Raw genomic sequence first — 23,526 nt, 5'->3', positions numbered from 1 at the left:
TTTTCAGAAGACTTAAATAATTAGAGATTCATTGTTTATGTTTGGACCACACCAGTGTAATAAAATGACTAAATTAATTTATATTTTAGTGCCATATTAATCAAACTTTTTTTAAAGTTTATTATTGGAACATATTAGGTGAAGAAGAACCAGAAGCAGCAGTATCCTAATGCTCAGTAGACCTGAGAATTCTCACTACTTGGGTAAGGGCTTCCTATTCAACAAAGACTAAAGGGTAAAATTTGGCAGAACTTAATTTTGTACTCAGATCTTATTCCATAATATGCTCCAAAAGAATACACACCCTAAATATAAAAGGTCACATAATATTTTAAAAGGAGAATTGCAGTTAGTAGCTTCCATATATGTGATTAGGGATAGAGGTAATAGTATGTGTTACCGAGAATTGAAAAGCATTTTCACAAATTAAGTGAGTGCAACTAAAATTTGAAGAGAAACAATTGCTTGGGAAAGATCCTTGCAGCAGGTGTCTGATAACGCTTCACTATCTAACATTTTATATATATATATATATATATATATATACATATATATATATATATGTATATATATATATATATATATGTATGTAGAGAAGTGGCATGAATAAATAAAAACAAGAACCATTCCTCAATAAACAGATCATCAGAGGATATGAATAGGCAATTCTCAAAAGAAGATATATATGGTATCAGCAACCATATTATTGCAACATGAATGGATTATCATAGGTATGATAATAGTATATGCCATAAAAAATGACAAGTGTGAAGAGTTTAGAGCAATTTGAGAATGCTTGTATAAACACAACTAAGGAGAGTAAATTACACAGTGATCAATCATGACTTCATTGAATTTATAATTGGTTGAAGCATGCCTCCTGTCTCTTTGCAGAGAGTGGTGGACTGTAGGTATGGAATGAGGCATGCTGATTTGTTTTTGCTTAATTATATATGTTACAAGGAATGATTTAGTTGAGGAGGGCGAGTGATAATGATGTCAGTAAAGGAAAGTCAATAAAACATTTGAAAAGGAAAACAAAGCTTTAAAAAGAAGGAACTAGACTCTGAGAATAAAGCAAGATTAGATAACATAGCTCTTAAGATAAGGATCAAATTAAGGGCACCTCTTTAGTATCCACTTCTTTTAATTCCTAACTCACTTTGGAATCAAGAAGTTTGTTTTACTTGTGACTACTTCTTGTGAATTTGCTTGTGAAATTCCTTAGAATTATGCTCCTTCTTTTCCCTTCCTTCCCTAGCCCCTCTTGTTTCCTTGTTGAATTTGATATGGTTCTACCACAAACTCTTTGGGTATAATTTTTTGCATCTGTTCCATGCTCCTTTATTCACTTTGGGTAATTGTGAATTTCATGTTTATATACTTATCTTTTCACACACCCCAATTATGAGAAATAGTAAGTTTCACTCCCGTCTTCTGCCTCTCTACACCACTGGACCAACCCACCTCCAGGCCTTCTGTTTTTTCTTATTTAACTCCTTCAGTACCCTTTGAAATCATTAAGGTTCTCAGGAAACACTTGTTTCTTTGTCTCTTATTGGAATGTTAGCACTGCATCATGGTATGGCCCTTCCAAATATTCAAATAAATTACTTTCCTAGGTTTCTCTTAACTTCTGTTTTTACATTTCAGAGATCATAATTAGCTCTGGTCTTTTCCTTAGGAATGCTTAAAACTCCTCTATTCCATTAAAGGTCTATTGTTTCCCCTGCAGGATTATACTGAGCTTTGAAGGTTGTTCTTATTGATTGTAAACACGTAGCTTTTACCTTTCAGAATATTGTATTACAAGATTTCCTCTTTTTATAGTAGAAGCTGCTATATTTTGTATGATCCTAACTGGTTCCTTGGTGCTTAAACTCCTTTCTGCCTTCTTGCAGTATTTCTAGCGGGAATGCTACATTTTGGTTATGACATTCCTGAGACTTCTTATTTTGCATTTCCTTTCAGGAAATGATCAATGGATCCTTGATCAATGGATTCTTTCTGTCTACACTTTGCCCTCTGATTCCAGTACATCTAGGTAGTTTCCATTCATGACTGAAATAGAGTTTATAGACTTTTTAAAGTTGAAATATAATATATAGACTTTTTTAAAAATCATACCTTTGAGGTAGTCCAGTGATTCTTAAAATTCTTTCTCCTTGACCCGTTCTCCAGCTCAGTTGTTTTCCATTGCAGATACCTTATATTTTCTTCTGTTTTTTTTCCGCAAATTTTTTTGTTTCATTCTAATATTTCTTGTTTCTTCATGGAATCATTGTTCTTTTTTGCTCTATTATAATTTTCAGGGAGTCTAGGACTTGGGTAAAGTTTACTTTCTGTTCTAAGCCACTTATTCTCCTTCAGTTCTTTCCTACATTGCATTAATTTCATTTTAATTCTCTTCATTTCTTCTTTCATGTAATCCTTGTGGAATATTTATTTTTTTCTTTGAGTTTCTAGTTATGTAGTTATTCTCCTAGGTTGGATTTTAGCATATCTATCTACAGTAATACTGTAGAGTGTACAGGGTCCTTTTCAATTTACTCATCTCTCCAACCTTAGTCATGGAATTAGGACTTTGTGCCAGGGCCAGGCTCAACCCTCTTTTGTACTTTTCTGTGGAATTGTCAGTTTTATTTGGTCTTGACTTGAGACCCTGGATTCTTTAGCTGACATCCCAGATTAGTTCTACCCAAACCCGGCCTTCCATCTGCTTCCTGCATCATTGAGATTCAGAGTGCTGTTTCTTCAGGACCCCTCTATGGTATCTCAAGACAAAGTATTCACAGTATCTCTGATCCTGGGTTGTCCCAGTCTGGGTGCTGCTACAACAGTACTCTAGTCACTTCTTGTGAGATGGATTTCTCTTGTTCCTGGAGCTTTCTCAGGGAAGGTCTCCAGTTTTGCTGGCTTTAGATCCACAGCTTTTTAGGCTCTCCATGTCTCTGTGCTGAAAGGTTACTAGCTTATTTTTCTGAGCTTGTACTGGCTTTGCTGTTGGCCCCTCTTCCTGTTGCCCATTGGATTGGAAGAAGTTACTGATACTAACTCATTTCTTAGATCTTGATCATTATTGAGTAGATATGTTAGTTATTACTTCCATTCAGGCAGACATCCTGGCTGGAAATCTGGGTGTATTTTTGTGCCATCACTTAATGAGTGGGCATCATAAGGAGGCAGATTTGACTCAATACAAGAACTTCTTTGACTAGTAGAGTGGTCCAGAAATTGAATGGATTACCCCCTGAGGTAGTGAGCTTCCTTTTTACTGATAGTGTTCAAGGTTGGAAGACCATTTTTGAAGTTGTTGAAGGGGGCCATTCATCAGTGGGAAGGAGGTCATAAATGGACCCTTGCAAGTTTTTGTGGTTCTGTGTTCACAGGACCATGTAATTTTTGGACAAAATGTAACATTATAGTATATAGTACAGGATATTAACAGTTAATTGTTTTAATGAAAGATCTTAAAGCACCTTTTTATAAAGGAAAATATATAGTCCTCATGTCAAAATGAAAAAACTGAGAAATATGACCCCATGTTAAAAAAAATGTCAACCCCAGATTCTACAGCTTCATCCTTAATTCCTAATAAAATTAATTGATGTCTGTCTTTCAGACCACATTTCTTTCCTTTTTTTGGAAATAACTCCATATCAGAATAGCTATCTGGATGTATTTGTGTAAAGAAAGTGTTAGGAGTGTGACCATATTGCATTATAAATATTGTTGTAACACCATAATAAAATGTGTAAATAATACACATGTGACTCACTTATCAGTCCATTCATCTGCATTGCTTAGATAATAATTCACGGTATACTGTAAGGTCCTAAAGAAAAAGTTGAGATAGAGTGAGGATACACATTTGAGGATTTGCCTGAGGCCAGGAATATTTAACAGTTTATCACTATGATGGCATGTCTTATAACTCTAAATGCTGTTTCAGTTCAATGAGTATTCATTAAGTACCTGCTTGATAATGTGCTTGAAACTAATAATAATACAAAGACAAAAATGAAATTATCCTGAAAGAATTCACATTCTGTTGGGGGGAAATAACATGTAGACAGATAAGTAAACGCACCATATATAGAAAGTATTCATTAAGCAGGTACTGTGTGCTGAGCATGGTGCTAAGTACATCACAAATATTACCTCTTTCGGACCTCCTAACAACTCTGGGAGGCACTGTTATCATCAGAGGTTGTCATTTGCCCAGGATTACATGGCTGAGAATTATTTCAAGCAACGTAGGTCTTTCTGGCTCCAAGCCTAGTGTTCTACCCATTATGCCACCTAGACTGGAGTGACAATTGAGAGTATCTGGAAGGACCCTGAGTAGGAGTCAGTGCTTGAGCCTTGAAGAAAGCAAAAGGCTTTTAGGAGATTAAGTTGAGGAGAAAGTACATTGAAGGCTTTGGGGGAGGTAATAAAGGCATGGAGACAGTAGATATAATAGTATATAAGGGTTAAGTGACTTGATCAAGTAGTCAGCTTCAAGGACTGGATTTGAACCCAGGTCTTGTAATTTCCATTCTAAGAGCAAAGCAACCCAGAGCATCTAGGTGACTCTTTGGATATTCCCAGGCCTGGAATCAAGAAGACCCGAGTTCAATTCCAGCCTCAGATACTAGCTGTGTGACTGTGGACAAGTCATTTAACCTCTGTTTGCTTCAGTTTCCTCTTCTGTAAATGGAGGATAATAATAGCACCTACCTCCCAGGGTGGTGGTGAGGATCAAAGGAAATAATAATTGTAAATCTCTTAGCACAGTGTCTAATCCATAGTAGGCACTATATAAATGCTAGCTATTATTATTATTGATATTGTTAGGGACTTGCTGGGAGGAGGTAAGAGAATGAGGAACTGTCCTGGGACAGTTGAAAAGAGTAGATATTGTTTGTGGCAGAAGTTCATCTAGAGCCTTTTAGCCATTTGCCGGTTTTACATTTTGTTATGTACTGCCTTGTGACTTCTATTTCTTTCTTGAATTTTATTAAATATTTTCTGTTTAATTAATTCCATGTTTTGTTTTTGTCTCCTCGACTAAGCACCATGATAGCAGAAACTCTTCTGCCGTTCTGTATCTTCCTAGCAAAATATTCACAGTATTTATTAACTATGTCTTAAATTAAATCTCACTTAGCTCTTTCAAACTAGGACCCTTTGGAACCAGTATGGATGTCTTAAGAAAAGAAGGTAGAGACAGAAGTTGCTACCTGTAGCTATATGACTATATCTGACTTGCAGAGGCAAGAAAAAGTTGTATAACTTGATTTCCATTGCTGTCACCAAGCTAGTAGTTTTGTCTAGTTTTAGGCTTTATTTCTTTGTTTCCTTGTTTAATATTTTATCACCTAGCAACTAGTGTTTCCAAATAATGATGTTCCAACTTAAGAACTTGAAATTGTGACACCAGAAATTGGTTTTCCAAATCAACAGACCTTAGTTTGGCTAAGCAATTCCATATAGCTTGAAGGGTCTGTATGAAGTCTGATAGATACAAACAGCCTCTTGCAATAATATTGCCAGAAATGCAATAAAATTGTCAGAATACACAGGCAGGCAATAATTTCCCCTAATTTTTATCAAATATGAAATTTGAAAATGATTGTGTGGTTTTAAAAAAGAAAAAAGTTTTTAAATTCTCCACTTGCATTAGTTGTATTCATAGGCCCTCTTCAGGCTTGAAAGGTTGTCTTTAGTATTTGAGCATTGTTTCCTAGCTGTAGTACTGAATATACATAAGCCAGTCTTCATTCTGCCCAGAAAAGTTTTTGTAGTATAAGTCACATATAGCGTGTGTCAATGTGCTTGTAACCAATCAGCTAGCACTTTGTAATGTTTCTTATTATTAGTTGTGTTCTGCTCTAGTATTAAATAAAATTGTGTATTCTCTTTTAGGCACAAGCCTGCCAGAAATAATTTTTTATTAATTTGTGACTGTTCTAATCTAAGATTTTTATACTTAGAAAGAAAAACATCCAGACTGAGAGTCCCCTCCCTATATCTAACACAAGCCATTTTGAAGTCACAATGTATAGGATTCTTGAAGGAAAAGTATTTTACAGTTAAGACTGAGTTTGGGTTGTAGTTAACAGTTTTCATCAAAAAGAACAATTGTAACTAACTTTCTGTATACCCTAGAGAATTATTTTCCTAAAACCACTCAATCCCTTTGACCTCTGCCTTTTGATTAGACCAAAGGCTTCAGGCTTCAGATAAGATTAAAGTACTTTTGAACTGTTCTGTGGGGGTATGGAGGTAGAACATAACAATACATTTGCTGGGAGAGGAAGACAGAAATTAGTATGGAGGCAAGCTAGCAACAATTCCAAAGAACTCATGACGAAAAATGCCATTCACATCCAGAGAAAGAAAGAATGGAGTCGGAATGTAGATTGAAGCATACTATTTTCACTTTATTTTTTGCGTTTTTTTCTTTTAGTCTGTTTCTTGTTTCACAACATGACAAATATGGAAATATGTTTTACATGATTGCATTTAGTAACCTGTATCAAATTGCTTACTGTCTTAGGGAGGGAGAGGGGAAGGAAATTTGGAACTCAAAATTTTTTTTACTTAATGTTAAAATTTGTCTTTACATGTAAATGGAAAAATACTATTAAAAGATTAATTCATCTTATTTCATATTATAAAAAAATAAGCATATGTTTTAGTGAAATACATAACCTTATTAAAACCTTTCCCCCTTTACAAATTACACCTTTGATACAATTACAAATTAATCTTTTTATATCCATAAGTAGAATAAATTTCTGTCTAATTATAGGTGATTATTTAGCTTATCTTCCTATTATATGCTGGCAAAAAGAGAGAAACTTGAAGTAAGAAATCATTGCATACTGGTGAGGTTCCTATAACTTTGAACAGTACATGTGGCTTAGTTCCCCGTTATCTCTGACAGAGTACTACTAGAAAGTATTTCCCTCATTTCCCTCACCTTCCTCACTCCCCCAAAAAATATCTGCTATGAAGGTAAGATAGAGAAGTAGGATCAGGGGGGTGGCCAGAGTCTTTTATTTCAATCTTTTAAGGGACTTATCCCTTCCCCTTGCCCCCTTTTCCTGTCCCCTCACATTTTACTAGCTGTCCACTGATTATAGACTTCTTTGAGTTAATGAGCTCCTATTTTAAACTACAAATATCCGCTGGGGAGGATAGCCCTTTCACTCCTTTCATGTAGTTAATTCATCAGGTGCTCTCTTTCTGGGTTATTCTGTCTGTCTCTCTGTCTATCTCTCTCTGTCTCTCTCTCTGTCCCTCTGTCTGTGTCTCTCTCTCTCTGTCCCTCTGTCTGTCTCTCTGTCTCTCTGTCTATCTCTCTCTGTCTCTCTCTCTGTCCCTCTGTCTGTCTCTCTCTCTCCCTCTCTTTTTCTCTCTCTCTTTTTCTCTGCCTCTTTCTCTCTCCCCTAATCCCCATGAAGGATAGATACAAAGATCAATGATAGAAGCCTACATCTATCTAATACTTTATGGTTGCAAAAAGTTTGATATACTTCGATTCACTACTTAATACTTAATTTATATACTTAATACTTAAATTCAAGCTTTACAACCTTCATGAAATAGGTAACCAAAGTATTATCCCTCATTTACAGATGAGGGAACAAGACAAGAGAGATTAAGTGATTTATCTGTGATCACAGGGCTTGTAATCGTAGAAGCAGGACTTTCATCCAGTTCTTCTAATTCCAAATCTAATGTTTTTTCCATTATACCAGGCTACTTCTGAAAACAGATCTACCTGGCCACCACTGTTATAAGTATTATAAGAGCTTGGTGAAAAGTAGAAGTGTGATATGTTTCTTAAACAAGTCATTCACACCTCACTCTGAATTACTTTAAGCAGATAAGCAAATTTACTATCCACAGAAATGGAAATTCTGATCGGGGGAAAGAAGAGGTCCTGGATATTTAGCCTGAGAAGAAGATTTGGGGGGTAGGATAAAAATAGTCTGTCTCCCAGTATCTGAAGGTCTGTCTAGGGGAAATAGGGATTAGATTTGTTCAGACTGGTCTAAGGTAACAAAACTAGCAACTAATGAAAGTTATGGAAAAGCAGATTTTGGTTTGATGGACGAAAACACATAACAACAATTAAAGCTACCCAAAAGTAGAATGGATTCCATCAGGAGATAGAGTAGTCTCCCCCTCACTGGAGGCCTTGAAGAAAAAGCTGAATTAACAGTTGTTGCAGAGATTTTTATGCAGGCTTAGGTTGGACTAGATGACCTCTAAGAACACTTGCAACTAACATTTTCTGATTGTATAATTTAAGGATATAAAAGATGATTAAAGTCTGAAGCTAAAGTGATTGGGTCACAGGGCTTTCCATGGTGGTTAGAAAGATGATCTGTGGGGAAAATTAAAAGAATAAACATGGCCTTTACCATGCTGTTTTAGACAGTGAAGAAGTGTTCAATTATATCAGAAAGATGTGACCTTAGAAAATTAAATGGGTAGTAAGAGGTAATGATTAGAATGGTAAATCTGGGAGTCATGTTTGTAGAGGTTAAAAGCAAGTATGTCAAATGGAAGTGATTCTGCAGTGGATATAGAAATCACAGAAGACCACTTAAATTAGAACTGTAGGAGATATTCATTGACTGAAAAATATGAAGAACCATGAAAGGATTATATCTTGAGAATTATATCATGAGAATTCATGTAGTTATTTCCTAGAAGCAGATGGATAAGGTTGGGGAAAGTGTGTAGTGGAAAGAATATTGGATTTGGGTTACAGATATGTGTGTAAATCTCAACTCTGCTACTTATCACCTCTATGACCTTGAGCAAGTCACCTAACCTCTCTAGACCTCAGTTTCCTTAAACGTGAAATGAAGGCGTTGAACTCAATTGCTCTTCTGGCTCCAAATGGCCTGATGATAATATTCATGGTCACCATTTCTGATTCTTTTACTTTTGTTATTGCTTTCTCTGCAGGAGAGTACATCATTTTTTCTAAATAAACAAATTTTCAGTTTGTCAAAGCTAGAACCAGAAAAAATCACCAGCATTATTTTTCTTTATCAGTTTTATTAGTTGATATCTAAATAAGTACACTGTTATGACATTGACACTTAAATGCTCTTCTTGATGTATCTTTGAACATTAATAATGATGAAACCTTACAAAGTACGGAACCTGCTGAGATGGAACATAGCCTTTGCTCCGGTTTTCTAAGTGCCAGCTCTGCAGGCATCATGAAGAATGATAAAGAAAGGTCATACATGTTTTTATACCTGCTGGAACTTTCAATCAAAGAGGGGGAAGTACTATTTCTCTCACTATTTAGTCTCTTAATCTCCAAGACTCATTCTGTGCCCTTTCATTGGAATGAATGATCAAAAGTTAATTGTATATCTGAAATGCCAGCACATTGTTTGGCAGTTTTTACTTTCTCATGCAAGATGCAGGATATAAAGATTTTCTTTATTGCTGAATTTGCCCTCCAGTAATGAATTACCAGAATGGCAGCCAAATGTCATCAGGTTGAATAGATTCATGAAATCTCTTAAAAAGGTTAAAAGACCATTAGAGGTCTTTTAGTCCAGTCTTCCAGTCCACAGCAAGCTGTCTGACAGGTAGCCATCTATAGTCTGCCTGAACATGGGTTGTTTTTTTATTTTATGAGACTTGTACATTCTGTTTTTAGATAGCTCTAATTATTGGAAAGATCTCCTTATATTAAACCAAAATATGCTCATTCACCCTAACTTGCTGTACTCTGGGGTTATATAAAATAAATCTTAGTCCTCTAACACAAGCCTGACCACTTGAAGACAGCTGTACTGACTCCCATATGTCTTCTGCACACTGAATATCCAAACTGATATTCATGGGGCCTGTGTCTCCATCAACCTTGGCACTTTTGTAAATTTTAAGATTCTTCTGACAAAATGCCATTTGTTAATTAAAAAGCCATAGTATTGTTCATACATTTAGAGCAGAAAATGTGCCTTTCTGTTAGCTGCGTCTATCCTTGTTTCTCTGAGTGGTAAATAACAAAATTGGAAAGGCAAAGATATAATTCCACTTTAGTAAAATTAACTTTACAATGGTCTGCTACATCTACCTTCTACTTTAACAATTCCAGGGATTTCTCTTCTGTAGTTATTTTTGCACTTACTTGTACTATGATGAAACCTTACAGAATAGGGAATCTACTGAGATATAGCACAGACTTTGCTCCCATTTTCTGATACACATCTAATACATTAGTATACTTGTTGGAATTTTGAAGTACTGCTTCTCTGGCTGTTTGGTCTCTTAATCTCTAATATTCATTCTGCGCTCTTTCATTGGAATGAATGATCCAAAAGTTTATCTTTTGTTTTTCAAATGTAGAAACTGAGGTCACAGAAGTTATGCTAAACATAATATACAGTGACCACCTGTCAGAGATAATAGTAGAGATTTTCCTCCATTGAATGAGAAGTTAGGCCATATGCTCTAATACCCCCATTTGTATTCTATAGTTCGTAGTATCATAGATTTAGAGGATCTAATAGATTAGAGGATCTAAAAGGATCTTAAGTCATCCAGTCCAACCTTTTTATTTTACAGTTGAGGAAACTGAGGCCAAGCAAGGCAAAATAACTTGCCCAGGATCACACAGTAAATATCTGAGGCAAGATTTGAACCCAAGACTTCTTGACTCTAGACCCAATGTTTTATCCACTAAACCACCCAACTTCCTCTTAGATGTTCCTTGAGAACACCTTCATTGCAGAAGTGATATTTGAGATAGGCTTTGATGAATGAATAAAGTATAGAGTATTGGAGATGAGTAAAAATTCCAGGTTAGGTAAAAGTATAACCAAAGACATAGATAGGAATGAGGAGGAAACAACACATAAAAGGGGTTTGATATAAGAGGGAGTGACATCTACATAGGAGCAAGGTGAAAAAGTTAAAAGTTGGGAGCAGAATTGGAAGGTGCATGAATTTAGTTCCTTAAAGAGTGGTTCTGGGTAGGAACTCACTAGTGAGAGGAAGGGGCTGTAGGAGTAGAGTACAGGAAAGAAAGTCATCTGAGAAAAGTCTGGAGTGCTTGTTTGGAGCTAGATTGTAAGGGACCTCCACTTCATATGATTATACATTTTACAAGACAATAGGGTGTCTCTGAAAGTTTTTGAGAAATTAGATTATTTTGACTGGTGCTATAAAGAATGAGTTGGAGGAGGTATTGAATGGAGAAGAGGGTGTAAAGAGAAAAGAAAAGCATGCCAAACAGAACCTTCAGGTGTATTCAGGTTTAAGGAATGAAACGATAATAAGGAGTGGTTAGGGGCAAGAGAATCTCCATGATGAGAATGTAATGTCATAGAAGCTAGGAGAAAAAAATGGGTTTCCAGAAGAAAAGAATCCTCAAGAGCATCAAATGAAACAGGTCAAGGAGGATGTGGTCAGAGAAAGAAAAAAAGCATTTATCAGCAAAGAAGTCAGTAATTCAGAGAGCAGTTTAAGTGGAGTAGTGGGGATAGAAGCCACCAGATTACAAGAGTTTAAATAAGTGATTGCTAAGGAAATTGAACCAGTAAACTTTGAGAGGATACGTTCATGAGCAAAGTTAGAGTTCGTATCAATGGACCTCAGCCTTTTCAGTAAGATAAAGTCTTATTCTGAGAGTGAGAGGGGGAAAGGGTGTTGGGAGCCTGAAAAAAAAATGTTTTGGAACAGCCATTGTGGGGAATATGATAGAATCAATAAGCTAAATAATGAGATGTGACAGTCAGGGCCCAGTTGTGTTTAGGTTACAGAAGCTCATAGTGGATGCAGTGCATTTTTGTGCACGATTCTAGCAGTATTCTTCAACTCAAGATCATATTGGGGCTGAAGATTAGTAGGAAGGGGAACTGCTGAAAGGAAAGAGAGTAAGGAATAGAAGGGCATTGTTGAAATTACAGGTTTGATAGGGAGAGAAATTATGCCAGCCTAGAGCTAACAGGCTCTGGATGAAGAGAAATCAAGAGACTAAAGGTCTAAATACTAAAGTTGGGAGAGGTAACAAGTGGATAATGAGATTTTTTAAAATTAAACTTTCTTTTCTACTCATATGAGCTTGCCAAACATCAACAAACACAAAAATTTTCTTATACAAACAATAGATAAAGGGTTTTTTATAGCACCACCATTCTATTACATAGCTTGTTTGGTTTTTTAAAAAATATATATTAGATTTAATATAATGGTTCCAATTCTGCCTTCTTTGTTTCTGTCCCCTTCTGGACTTTCTTCTGCTCTCTTCTGTAAACTTTTAAGTAGTGTTTTTGTTTTAGGAAAGAAAAGTCTTTTGTTATGTTTTGTAATGATTTCTCTCCCCTACACACACACACACACACACACACACACACACACACACACACACACACACACACGCTCTGCCTTTTAACAAATTAATCTAATAAAGCAAAATAAGTGTACACATTGACTGTGTCTGAAAATTTATGTTTTGTTCTGCACCTCTAGTCCATCATCTCTCTGCCAAAAGGTGGGAAGTATGATTCATCATCTCTTTTCTGGAGTCGTGATTTATCATTGCATTGCTCATAGGTCTTAAATCTTTCACATTCTTTTGTAATGCTGTGGATGCTGTATGCGTTGTTCTCCTGGTTCTCTTAAATTCACTGAACTATAGGAGATTGTAGTCAGAAAAAGCAGTTTCACAGGTCAAGCTCTTGGAGACAACAGTTTCAAATGATGAGGAGTTCTAAGATATTATCCTGGTGAATAGCTGAAGTAGAGTAGAGGTAGAGATGGTAAGAGTTGGAATTTAAGGACCTGCAAGAACAGAATGTTAGAACGGTAATCAACCTGAGGTCCTAAGATGATGGCAAGGGAAAGGATTAAGAGGAAGACCCAACCAGCCAGAGTCAAGGACAAAACATACAAATGAACATGAATTTCAAAGGACAAATGGAAGAGATTGAGGTTACTTGTAAAGCCAAGGGTCTGAAAGTAGGAATATGGAGCAAGAAGTGTGATGACATCTTTGTTCTATATGAGACAGGGAGAATGGGAAAAGGAACTGCCATCTTTATAGGGCCATCTAGACATGTGACATCCTCAAGAGAAACTTTCAGTTAATGCAGAGATGTGGGAGCAATATAAAAGTGGCCAGGATAAAGTAAAGTTTTACAATGAAATAGGGGTTCTAGTGAACAAGGAAGGATAGGAATTGGGAGGAGTAGGATGGTACTTCTAGAAGAGGTTAAGTTCAATTGAATTGCTTCTGAGGAGTCCATGCCACACAATGGGCTCATATTGAGGGTATAATCCTTTAAAATACCCAGATATTTATCTCATAAAAGCCCTTCTGGTTACTCTTTCCTGTACCTAAATAGTTTTGGGGGTTTTTTTAACCCTGTTCAGAGCTTTAGATTTATCTCCTTTAAAATTTATCTTATTAGATGTGAACAACCATTTCAGACTATTAGGATATTTTTTTGATACAATTTTTTTTTCCAGCTTGGAGAGGTATTCTTCCTATCTTTGTATTGTCTGTATATTTGATAAGCATGCTATCTATACCACCATCTAAGTCATCAATAAAAAAAATTAATTCTGCCCTTTGTGTCCTTTTTCTAGATTAGTTTCTTCTCTGAAAAACGTCTTTCTGTGGTGACTCATTTTTCAAAACATAATTTTTAGTATGGAACATTATGGAAGGTCTTTAGAAAATCCAAATAGGTATCTTTTCCTCTATCCACATGACTGGTTGGGCTCTCTGCCATGAGTGTTGCCCCACTCCAGTCCATTCTTTATTTAGTTGTCAAAGTTATCTTCCTAAACCTGAAGTCTGGTCTCTTTCTCTTTGTCTCTCTCTCCATCTCTCCCTCTCTTCCTCCCTCCCCTCCCTCCCTTCTCTCTCCTCCTCCCTCTCCCTCTCTCTCCCCTTCTCCCTCCCTCTTCCTCTCTCTCTCACTTCCCTTACTTTCCTTCTCCTTCCTCTGAATCCATATATCACTTGGTATGTGTTAGATCACTTATGTTCTGTGCTGTATTATGGTTATTTATGCTTTTTCCCCTTCACACTAGATTATAATTCACTTGAGAGCAAGGACAAATGTTTCATATCATAGATTATAGAACCATAGCTTAGAGGTCATATTCTAATGCCTTTACAACTTTCTCTCTCCTTTATTACCTAGCAGAGTGACTTATATATAGTAAGCTCCCAACACACATTTGCACAATGAATGGTGTAGCAAATGTATAATGAATTTAGAGTATATAAGTGTACTTAATGTCCTTGCATTAATGTGGGGGTAGGTCATAATTGATTCTTTAAAATATATGATGCAAGATATAAATTACTTCCTTCTGGATAGCAATTATAATTCATGTTAGCAAAAACTTTTTTAAAAGCTTGTTGAAAAGTTTGTTTAAGCCAGGAGTTCTTAACATAATGTCTGTGAATGTGTTGGGTTTGTTCTTTTTTTATATTTTGATAACTGTCCTTCAGTATGATTGATTTCTTTTGTAATCCGATGTATTTTACTTTATGTATTTAAAAACATTATTCTGAGAAAAGGTCCATAGGTTTCACCAGACTGCAAAGGGATGCCTGACAAAACCAGGTTAAGAATCTATGGTTTAAATGATGTGCCTTGTCTAAGAATTGGGTTTCTATTCATTTTCTTCCCTTTATGCCAACTTACTTTTCTATTAAAAAAATACTATGTAATGAAGAACATTCAATGAAAATTTTCATCAGAAAGCTAAGCACTGTGTTTGGATGTGAAAGAGAATGTGAACTATCCCAGAATAGTATTTGGCTTACCCTTACCAGGTTTCAGGTTTTCACCGATATCTGGACCCCAAAGAATTTTGATTGACATTGCCAGAAGTGCAAGGGATTAGGGAAAAAAATGTAATTGAGCACAGATTTGTGTTGATAGAATGCAGAGCTTTCTATGAGGAAAAACCTGAATATTAGAATATTTATGTATGTATGTATATATATGTATATGTAAAATATTCCTTTGGCTAATAGCTCAAAAATTTTCTCTTCTACAGATTACCTTGCAAATCATGGTCGGTTGAATGAATCTGAGGCAAGACGAAAATTCTGGCAAATCCTGTCTGCAGTAGATTACTGTCATAGTCGGAAGATTGTACACCGTGACCTCAAGGCTGAAAATCTGCTGCTAGATAACAACATGAATATCAAAATAGCAGGTAACTGGAATGTGTTCTAAACAATATAAAATTCTACCTACAGTCGTTCATGTTTGTTGTTATAGATCAGCAATTGTAGAGGAAAGTAGTCTGTTTCATGACCAAAGACAGTAAGCAAACAGATTCTAAGCATATTTTCCTTATTCATACTTGGCATTTTGTATAATTAAAAGGAAGGAAAACATAATTTTGTTGTTAACATAAATGGTAGTGTGCTGGAGGCAAGAGTTTGAGTAATCTACTTCCCATTGTGGTTATATTTTTGAAAGAGAGACACTATTTTTTCTGTGTGCATTAAATGTTGAAAGCACTCAGAAAGGAGACAGGAGCAGTCCTGAATATGTCTCTATCCCCAGTACTTTTACTTGGGTGATAGCTATAGTTTGGTTGATTACAGCCAAGGTAATGTCAGATGAGAGGTGAAGGTAGAAGAATGAGATGAGAAAAGCAGCTTTAGATGTATCACAAGTTGTCTCAATCTGTAATAACGTTCTGCTTTTTATGATATTGACATGTCAGCTTTGGACTAAATGATCTCTCTAGGCTTCCTTCTGACACTAATATTCTGAAATTCTAAGAATTTAATTTAATTCTTTTGTGAAGTCTAGTGAAAAGAAAAGATTACAGTTGAAAAATATTTTAAAATTGACATAAACTTGAGTTATGACCACAGAAAAGTCACTTAGCTAGTATATGTATAATTATACTGTATATAAAATGGGGATAATGCTTGAAGTACCCATCTCACAGGATTGTGGTGGCATTCAAATGAAATAATGTCTATAAAGAGCATGGTCAACTTTAAAGCACTAAAAAGATGTTAGATATTAATATACCATTGCAGATAATTTCTAAGGTTCTTTCAACTCTAAAATGCTTCATTTCTATCAAGTACAAATTAATTTTGTGCAATGTTATGTTTATGTCTCCCCCAGAATCTAACACAATTTTTTTGCAAATGGAGGAGGCAGGGTACTTAATTCCATGAATCAATGCATTCAGACCAATTATATAAGCTGAAGTGATGAGGCACAGGAGGAATCAGCTAGGTTGGGGTTAATAAGGAATGACTTTCTGGAAGAGGTGTGTTCTGGGTTGGGTTTTGAAGGACATAAGGGACATGAGATAATAGATGTAAAAGCTTATGAAATTATGAGGTATTGAGTTGGTCTGGAGTATCAGAGAGAAGCAGAGGAAAACATCCAGGCCAAAGAGAAAGAGAAAGGGTAAGTAGATAGATGAAATACCTTCTGCAAGAACCATTAAATTCATGGGATAAATATAACAAAAAAAATTATATTAGATAACTGTATTCATTTATATTTATCCATCAGCTGGTTTTTGAATGCCCACTGTGTACATACGGCAATGTTCTAGGCCCTCTGGGGGATACAAAGAATTAATAATCATGGCATCTCAAGTTGGGAGAGAATTCTAGTCTAGCCCATACCCAGAATCATCTCTTACTAGTTATTTTCCAGTCTTTATTTGAAGACCTCCAATAAAGGGAAATACCTTCTCCCCCCCAATCAAGAGAACCCATCTGGGGAGCTTTGATTGTTAGGAAATTTTTCTTTACTTTATGTGCCTCCTGCTACTTTCACCCACTGTTACTCATTCTGCCATCTGGGGCCAGGCAGAATAGGTCTAATCACTATCAGCCTCTCAAATTCTTAAAGACAGATCACATAATCTTCATAAGTCTTCTGGAACTTCTCCAAGTCAGATATTTCCAGTTCTTTCAAATAATTTTCATGAAACAATCTCCAGTCCCTTTACTATCTTGGTTATCGTTTTCTGAAAGCACTTCAGTTTGTCAATGTTCTTCCCAATGCATAGCTTCTACAGTCTGATATAGGCAGAATACAGTGGGACTTAATGTCTTCTTCCTTCTGGACACTATTAATGTTAATTTAGTCCGAGGTCAAAAATTAGTTTTTGTGGATGCCATATCATGTTATTGATTCATAATTGAACTTCTGATCCTTAAGCTGTGCCTCCCCATTTTGGACTTAGGTAATTGAATTTTTTTTTGCCTAAGGATAGAACTCACCATTTATACTTACTACTGTATATTTGACCCATTGTTCCAGCCTAATGAGATCCTTCACGATCTTGATTCTTTGTTATCCAGTGTTAGCTACCTGCACATTTTATGAGTATGACATCTGTCCTTTTATCCTAATTGTTATTTAAAATATTGAATAGCATAGGGCCAAGAATATATCTCTGGGAAGAGAGTTCCCTCTGGGTTCATCTGTAATGACTTCTCTTTTAAACTTGTTATTCATCTGGTTCCAAAATTCCCCTTAAGCATATTATCATCTACCTCATATTTTACCATCTTCTTCTCCACAAGGATAGATGAGAGACTATCAGTTGCTTTATTGAAGTTTGGGTAGACTAAATTAAAAGTATTTTACTTGTCTACCAATCTAGTAAACCTGTCCAAAAAAAAAAAAAAATCTATCATTTCAGTCAAGTTTGACCTGTTTCTGATCCTGCCTCCTTCATGAGGCCTTGGTCCCTACTTTCATGAAGCTTCATATCTAATAGGAAAGATAAAGCATGTACACCAATAATTTTAATACTAAGTGTAACCTAAAGATAAGCACAGTACAAGAGGAGAACAAAGTGCTGTTATGTCAGTTCAACTGAACTCAGTTCAACCAATTAAGGGCCCACTGTGTGTGATTTGGGGAAGTGTGCCAACGATCTTGCTCTTGAAGAGTTTGTAAGTTTTTAGAGACCAAACCCAAATAATTTTGATTCAAGAAAACATTCATAGGTGCAAAGGAGAAGTCTAGGTAAAGTGCTATAAGAAATTTAAGTAGGAAAAGATCATTTTAGCTGTCAGGGAAAACTTTATGGAGGGATTGGTACTTAAAGTGAACTTAAGGAAAGCTGAAGAAAGAGTATATTCCAGGCATGAAGACACGAGAGAAAAGAATAAAAATGGGAGGTAAAGAACAGTCATAGAATATGTGAAGAACAGCATTTTAAAATCAGAGAGGTATGTTGGAGCTAGACTGTAGGGAGTCTTGAATGGTAGCATCCAGAGTTTATACTTAATTCAGATGGCTGGTTGTTGTGTACTCAGAGAACCAAAATGACATCACTATGTCGTGATCAAAGTGCAGCGTGTCCGACTGTGACTGACCAGACCAATATGAGCTTGAAAGGCTCTACCACAGGCTGGGCACAAATAGCCATATGAACATTTGGAGTGGAAATGTCTCTAAATTTGCACACTTCACGTTTCTTTTGAGCTACTGCAATTTTGCCTTGCTCATAGAACACATTGCCTTCTTTGATGCCGGCACACAATGCTGGGCGGTCCTGTTCCTGTGTTTCCCATGTCTCACAGTCAATTTCAGTGTTCTTCAGAGAGACCTTGAGAGTATCCATGTATCACTTCTTCTGACCTCCATGTGAGCACTTGCCTTGTGAGTTCTCCATAAAATTGTCTTTTAGGCAAATGTACATTTGGCATTCAAACAACATGGCCAGCCCATCAGAGTTGCACTCTCTGCAATAGAGTGTGAATGCGTATTATTCAACTCCTACTCAGCACTTTGGCACAGTACACTTTCCAGGGATATACACCTAGATGATGAGGTTGATGCACACATTTTCAGAGCTAACTCAGTATATGGGAGGCTCCAAAGGAAAGAGTGGGAGAGAAGAGGTATTTGGCTTCTCAAACTGAAGGTCTGTAGACCCATTGTTGTATGCCAAAAGAAACCTGGACAGTATGCCAGCGCCATGCCAGGAAACTGAATTGCTTCTGTTTGAATTGTCTTAAGAAGATTCTGAAGATCACTTGGTAAGATAAGATACTGGACAGAGGTCCTTTCTCAAGCTGAACTGCCAGGTATTCAAATTCTAATTCAGATTGCAACAGAAAAAGCACCTTTTACTAAGCAAATGCTTAGAATACCTGAAGACTGGACTGCTTGAAGGAAGGTACCACAGTTAAGAAACTATTGTAATCTAATCAAGCATAGATGAAGGCCTGTACAAGGGTGGTTGGACTAAGAATGGAAAGGAAGGTGACTCAGATTGAAAAAGATGACAAAAAACAAAAATATGAGTATTAAAGATACTGATTAACTGTGAACAGAACTGTGAATTGTCGTAACTATTCTAGAAAATGACTAGAAATTATACTAAAAATCACTAAAAGTATTGTTGAAACTGTGATTAAGCACATAATCCAGGGAGTTCAAAGCAAGAGGAAAAGGTCTCATATGTCTAAAAATATTTATAGCATTACTTTTCATGATAGGAAACAAGAAAAATGGGTGCCTGTCATTTGAGGAATGACTGATAAATTGTGGTATATGAATAAATGTAAAGGCACACATAATGAAAGATGTGGAAAACTTATCAATTCAGTATTTAATTGTGATTTCACAAAATTGACAGTGAAATAACGTTTCACTTCTCAGAAGGGAGGTGTGATGAACTTTAGGGAAGTCAAGGCCGTAGGCTCAGTTCCCGTCATAGACATTTACTAGCTCAGTGATCACTCATGAACAAAGTCACTTCACCTTTCAAATCACTTCACATGTAAAAGGAGGATCATAATATACTACCTTCTTCACAGTGCTTTTCTGAGGCTTAGGGCATTATATAAGTAATGATTTATTTATACTTTGATGCCACCTCCTTGAATTGAGGATTTGGGGTATACCTTATTAGCACAACCCTTGAAAGAACTGAGAAATATTTCAGAAATATGTATTGTGAAACTGCATATATTTAAAGCAAATTTTTTTCTAGGATAATAAATGTATTTAGTAAGACATAAACCATACAATTACACTGGTCCATGAATCAGAGGTCTCCTGTTGTAGATCCAAGGAAAGTCTCAGTGGGAGATGGGAAAATGATTCCTGTTTTCTATGATTTAGCCCTTTTTTTTTTTTTTTTTATAAGATGGAGCAGACAGATTTTCTTTGTTAAATAGCTTCAGGTGGTACCTTGTGCCATTCAGAACCAGAAGGGGAAGAAAAAATAGAATGTTTCATACAAAGCATATAATGCTTAATGGCAAACTGATTCAAGAAGGATTCTACTACATAACTGATACTTCTTAAGAAAATTTATTTCTCTTGACAAGCATAGACTATGAGCCTAGTCTTAAATAAAATGTTCTTAGCTGTCATCTGGACCCAATGATATTTTATTGACTTTTTGTTGTGGTGTTCTTATCAAATGTGGCATGAACTTGGAGTCAGCAAATATTGAAATGCTTTGTCTTCCTCTCTGAAACTTGCAAGTACCATCAGCACATATTTTTGCATTTTCCACATTGAGATAGCATTTCTTTACTACTGCCAATCTTATACTTCTCTTCTTTAATTTGAAGAAAGTGATCATTGGCTTCTAAGTATATTGAACTTGCTGACCCAAAAAGGGAGCTGTCCTATATTGCTCATTGATCATTAGGGTCCCATTCTATCTTGACTGGGACTTTTTCCTTTAATCTCCCATTAGGTAAAAAGTGACTGATATTTGAAAGTAGACTCGCAGCTGGCTTTTTCTTGTTGATGACTATCAAAATAAGCATTGATATCTGTGTGGGCCGATCAGTATTCAGTCCCTGCAGTGGGGTTAGTACTTCCTCTTTCATTCTTCTACCTTTTATTTATCATCCTTTGTTTCTTCCAAGTTGTCTCCCTCATTTCTGTCACCATAATAACAAAAGGTAAATGAATCTCTGTTGGGCAAGGCTAGCTGAATATTAGTTGAAAGAATGAATTAACCCTAAAGACTGTTCTGCAGGAGAATTTTTTAAATCTACACAATAGAAACTATATCACTTTGTTGAATATATATGAAAAATTCTATTGCCTGTGTTGTTTTGTAGTTTATATCTCTCACCTTGAAAACTGATTTCTGATCATATTTATTTTATTTTTTTAATATTTTAAATAGTATTAACTCACTGGCTTAAGATTTTTTAGATTTTTGTGTTTTGCAAAAAAGAATTTTCAAAGGATTATTTTAGAATATAAATAATCTTTGCATATAAACCATATGAAAAATTAAGCAGCTTTTTCACAGGCAGCCTTTAATGAAAAAATCTTGATTATTCCCTTTTTCAAATGAAAGAGCATTTTAGAGTTCTTGGGCATCATTAGGTAATAATAAGTGGGGTCAGACAATCAGTTATCAGATATATGAGCATGTACTGTGTGTAAGGCATTACTGAAATAATGTCTTAATGCCTACATGAGGATTTGACATCAGAAGTCCTGTATTATTTAAATGTTGTGATAATAGCATCTTTATGGCTTCAAAAAGAGGATTTAAAATGCAGAACACCAAAATAACAGGAATCTAACGTTATATTCTGATAATATCTAATATGATCAAATGTGATATTTGTAGACAATGTTTAGAACACTTTGTATACAATACACTAATGGTAGCTCATGTTTATTAGTTACCATCACAAAGCGATGACATATATTGTCTCATTTGATCCTTACTTATCCTTGATCCTTGAGCCCTATGAGAGAGGAAATAATAGTTGAAAATTATGCAGCACTTTATAGTTTTTAAAGTGATGCTCTCGTAATATTCTTACAAGGTCGTTAGTTAGTATGTCTTACTATGTCCATTATACATATGAGGGAGCTCACACCTAGAAAGGTTATTTGACTTGCCACACAGCTACTATGTAGAATAGTCAAGACTTTAGCCTTGCTTTCCTTATTCCAAGTCCCATTCCAGTATGCTAGGCTGCCTCTCATAGCATCTGTTTTACATGTCTAGTTGGCTCATTTGGTTAGAGAAGGAAGCAGATTAGACCAAATGAGTTTAATCTTCATGTAGTCTGGAGCTATTATTTCTATTGTAACAGAATACAGCACTGACCCAGTCTTCTAAAAATCACCCAGGGGAAAACCAGTGAGTATGGATGAATCATGGCAAATTTATAACTATTATTGAGGGAGGGGGATGAGTGTGTGTGTGTGTGTGTGTGTGTGTGTGTGTGTGTGTGTGTGTGTGTATTATATTAGCTAGGGCAGCCAGGTAGTCCAGTGGATAGATGCCTGGCCTGGAATCAGGAAGATTTATCTTCCTGGGTTCAAATCTGGCCTAGTACACTTACTAGCTGTGTGACCCTGGACAAGTCACTTATAACCCAGTTTGCCTCAGTTTTCTCAACTGGAAAACAGACTGGAAAAGGAAGTGGCGATCACTGCATTGTCTTTGGCAAGAAAAACTAAATGGGGTATAGAATCAAACATGACTGAAAAATGACTAAAGAACAACAATATATATTAGTGACCTCTGATTTTATTTTATTTTTTGAAAATTTTTTATTCTGAACTTAAACCAGAAAGAGCATTTCCATACTCACAACAGAGCACACAGAGAATTGTATATGAAATCATGAATCTCCATTTCATAATGCTTTCATTTCCATACTCACAACAGAGCACACAGAGAATTGTATATGAAATCATGAATCTCCATTTCATAATGCTTTTTAAATATATACAGAAATGTATATATAATCTGCATATTACTTTAAAAACTACTCTGTTTCCTTCTGTTTTCTTCTAAGCATTTTTTTAAATGTTAAACAATGCCCCACTTTTTTGGCATCGTTGTTGCTAATTCCTCCTCCTGACACTCCTACTCAGAAACTAAAAGAAGAAAAGATTTTTTTAAAAAACCCACAATCGCCATAACATAGCCAGGTAAAAACAGATATACCCTGTGTATGAGTGCCTCATGCTTGTGTGTGAGCACACTCGAACATCTTGTCTTTCTCCTCTTTGTCAGGAGGTTGTCTGAAGTCATGGTCACTTTTTCCATTGATCAGAGTTCTTAAATGTTTCAAAATTATTTATTGTTACAGTGTTGCTGTCCTTATATAAATTGTTTTTTTGGTTCTACTTACTTTACTCCATATCAGTAGATGCTACCCAGGAATCTCTGTAATTCTTTTTTCAATTTCTTACATTACATTATTGATATTCTGTTACATTCATATACCGTGATTAATTCAGCCATTCTCCGGTTGTCTAAGATGCAACAAAGTATAACCCTTTGCATTCTATTCTGAATTTAGGGTCAGGAAGTTTTTTTTTCTTGCAGCTATTCTCTCCCCCATATTAGACACCCCTCCCCATTCCTATTTGTCTTCCTATTAGTTACGATGAGTTAGATGTATTTCTGTGCCAGACCTGTGTGTTTATGTTTTGGAACCCTCCTTTGTCTGGTACCAAAATAAATTCCCACGTTAAGCATGTTTCTTTACCCCCAAAGAAAGAAAGAAGGAAAAGAAAA

General features: G+C 35.8%; 1 protein-coding gene across 1 annotated transcript in view; it reads left to right on the top strand.

Annotated features, from left to right (window-relative positions):
- SIK2 (salt inducible kinase 2) overlaps window positions 1-23,526 on the top strand; it is a 160,661-nt gene that overhangs the window by 95,365 nt on the left and 41,770 nt on the right. Inside the window, exon 4 of the mRNA XM_072611135.1 lies at window positions 15,052-15,213. Within this exon, the coding sequence (XP_072467236.1) occupies window positions 15,052-15,213 (162 nt within the window). The remainder of the gene's footprint in view (window positions 1-15,051; window positions 15,214-23,526) is intronic.

The sequence above is a fragment of the Notamacropus eugenii genome, chromosome 5 (assembly GCF_028372415.1).
Source record: "Notamacropus eugenii isolate mMacEug1 chromosome 5, mMacEug1.pri_v2, whole genome shotgun sequence".
NCBI lineage: Eukaryota > Metazoa > Chordata > Mammalia > Diprotodontia > Macropodidae > Notamacropus > Notamacropus eugenii.
The sequence above is the reverse complement of the archived record's forward strand: the minus strand, read 5'-3'. Positions and strand labels throughout refer to the sequence as shown.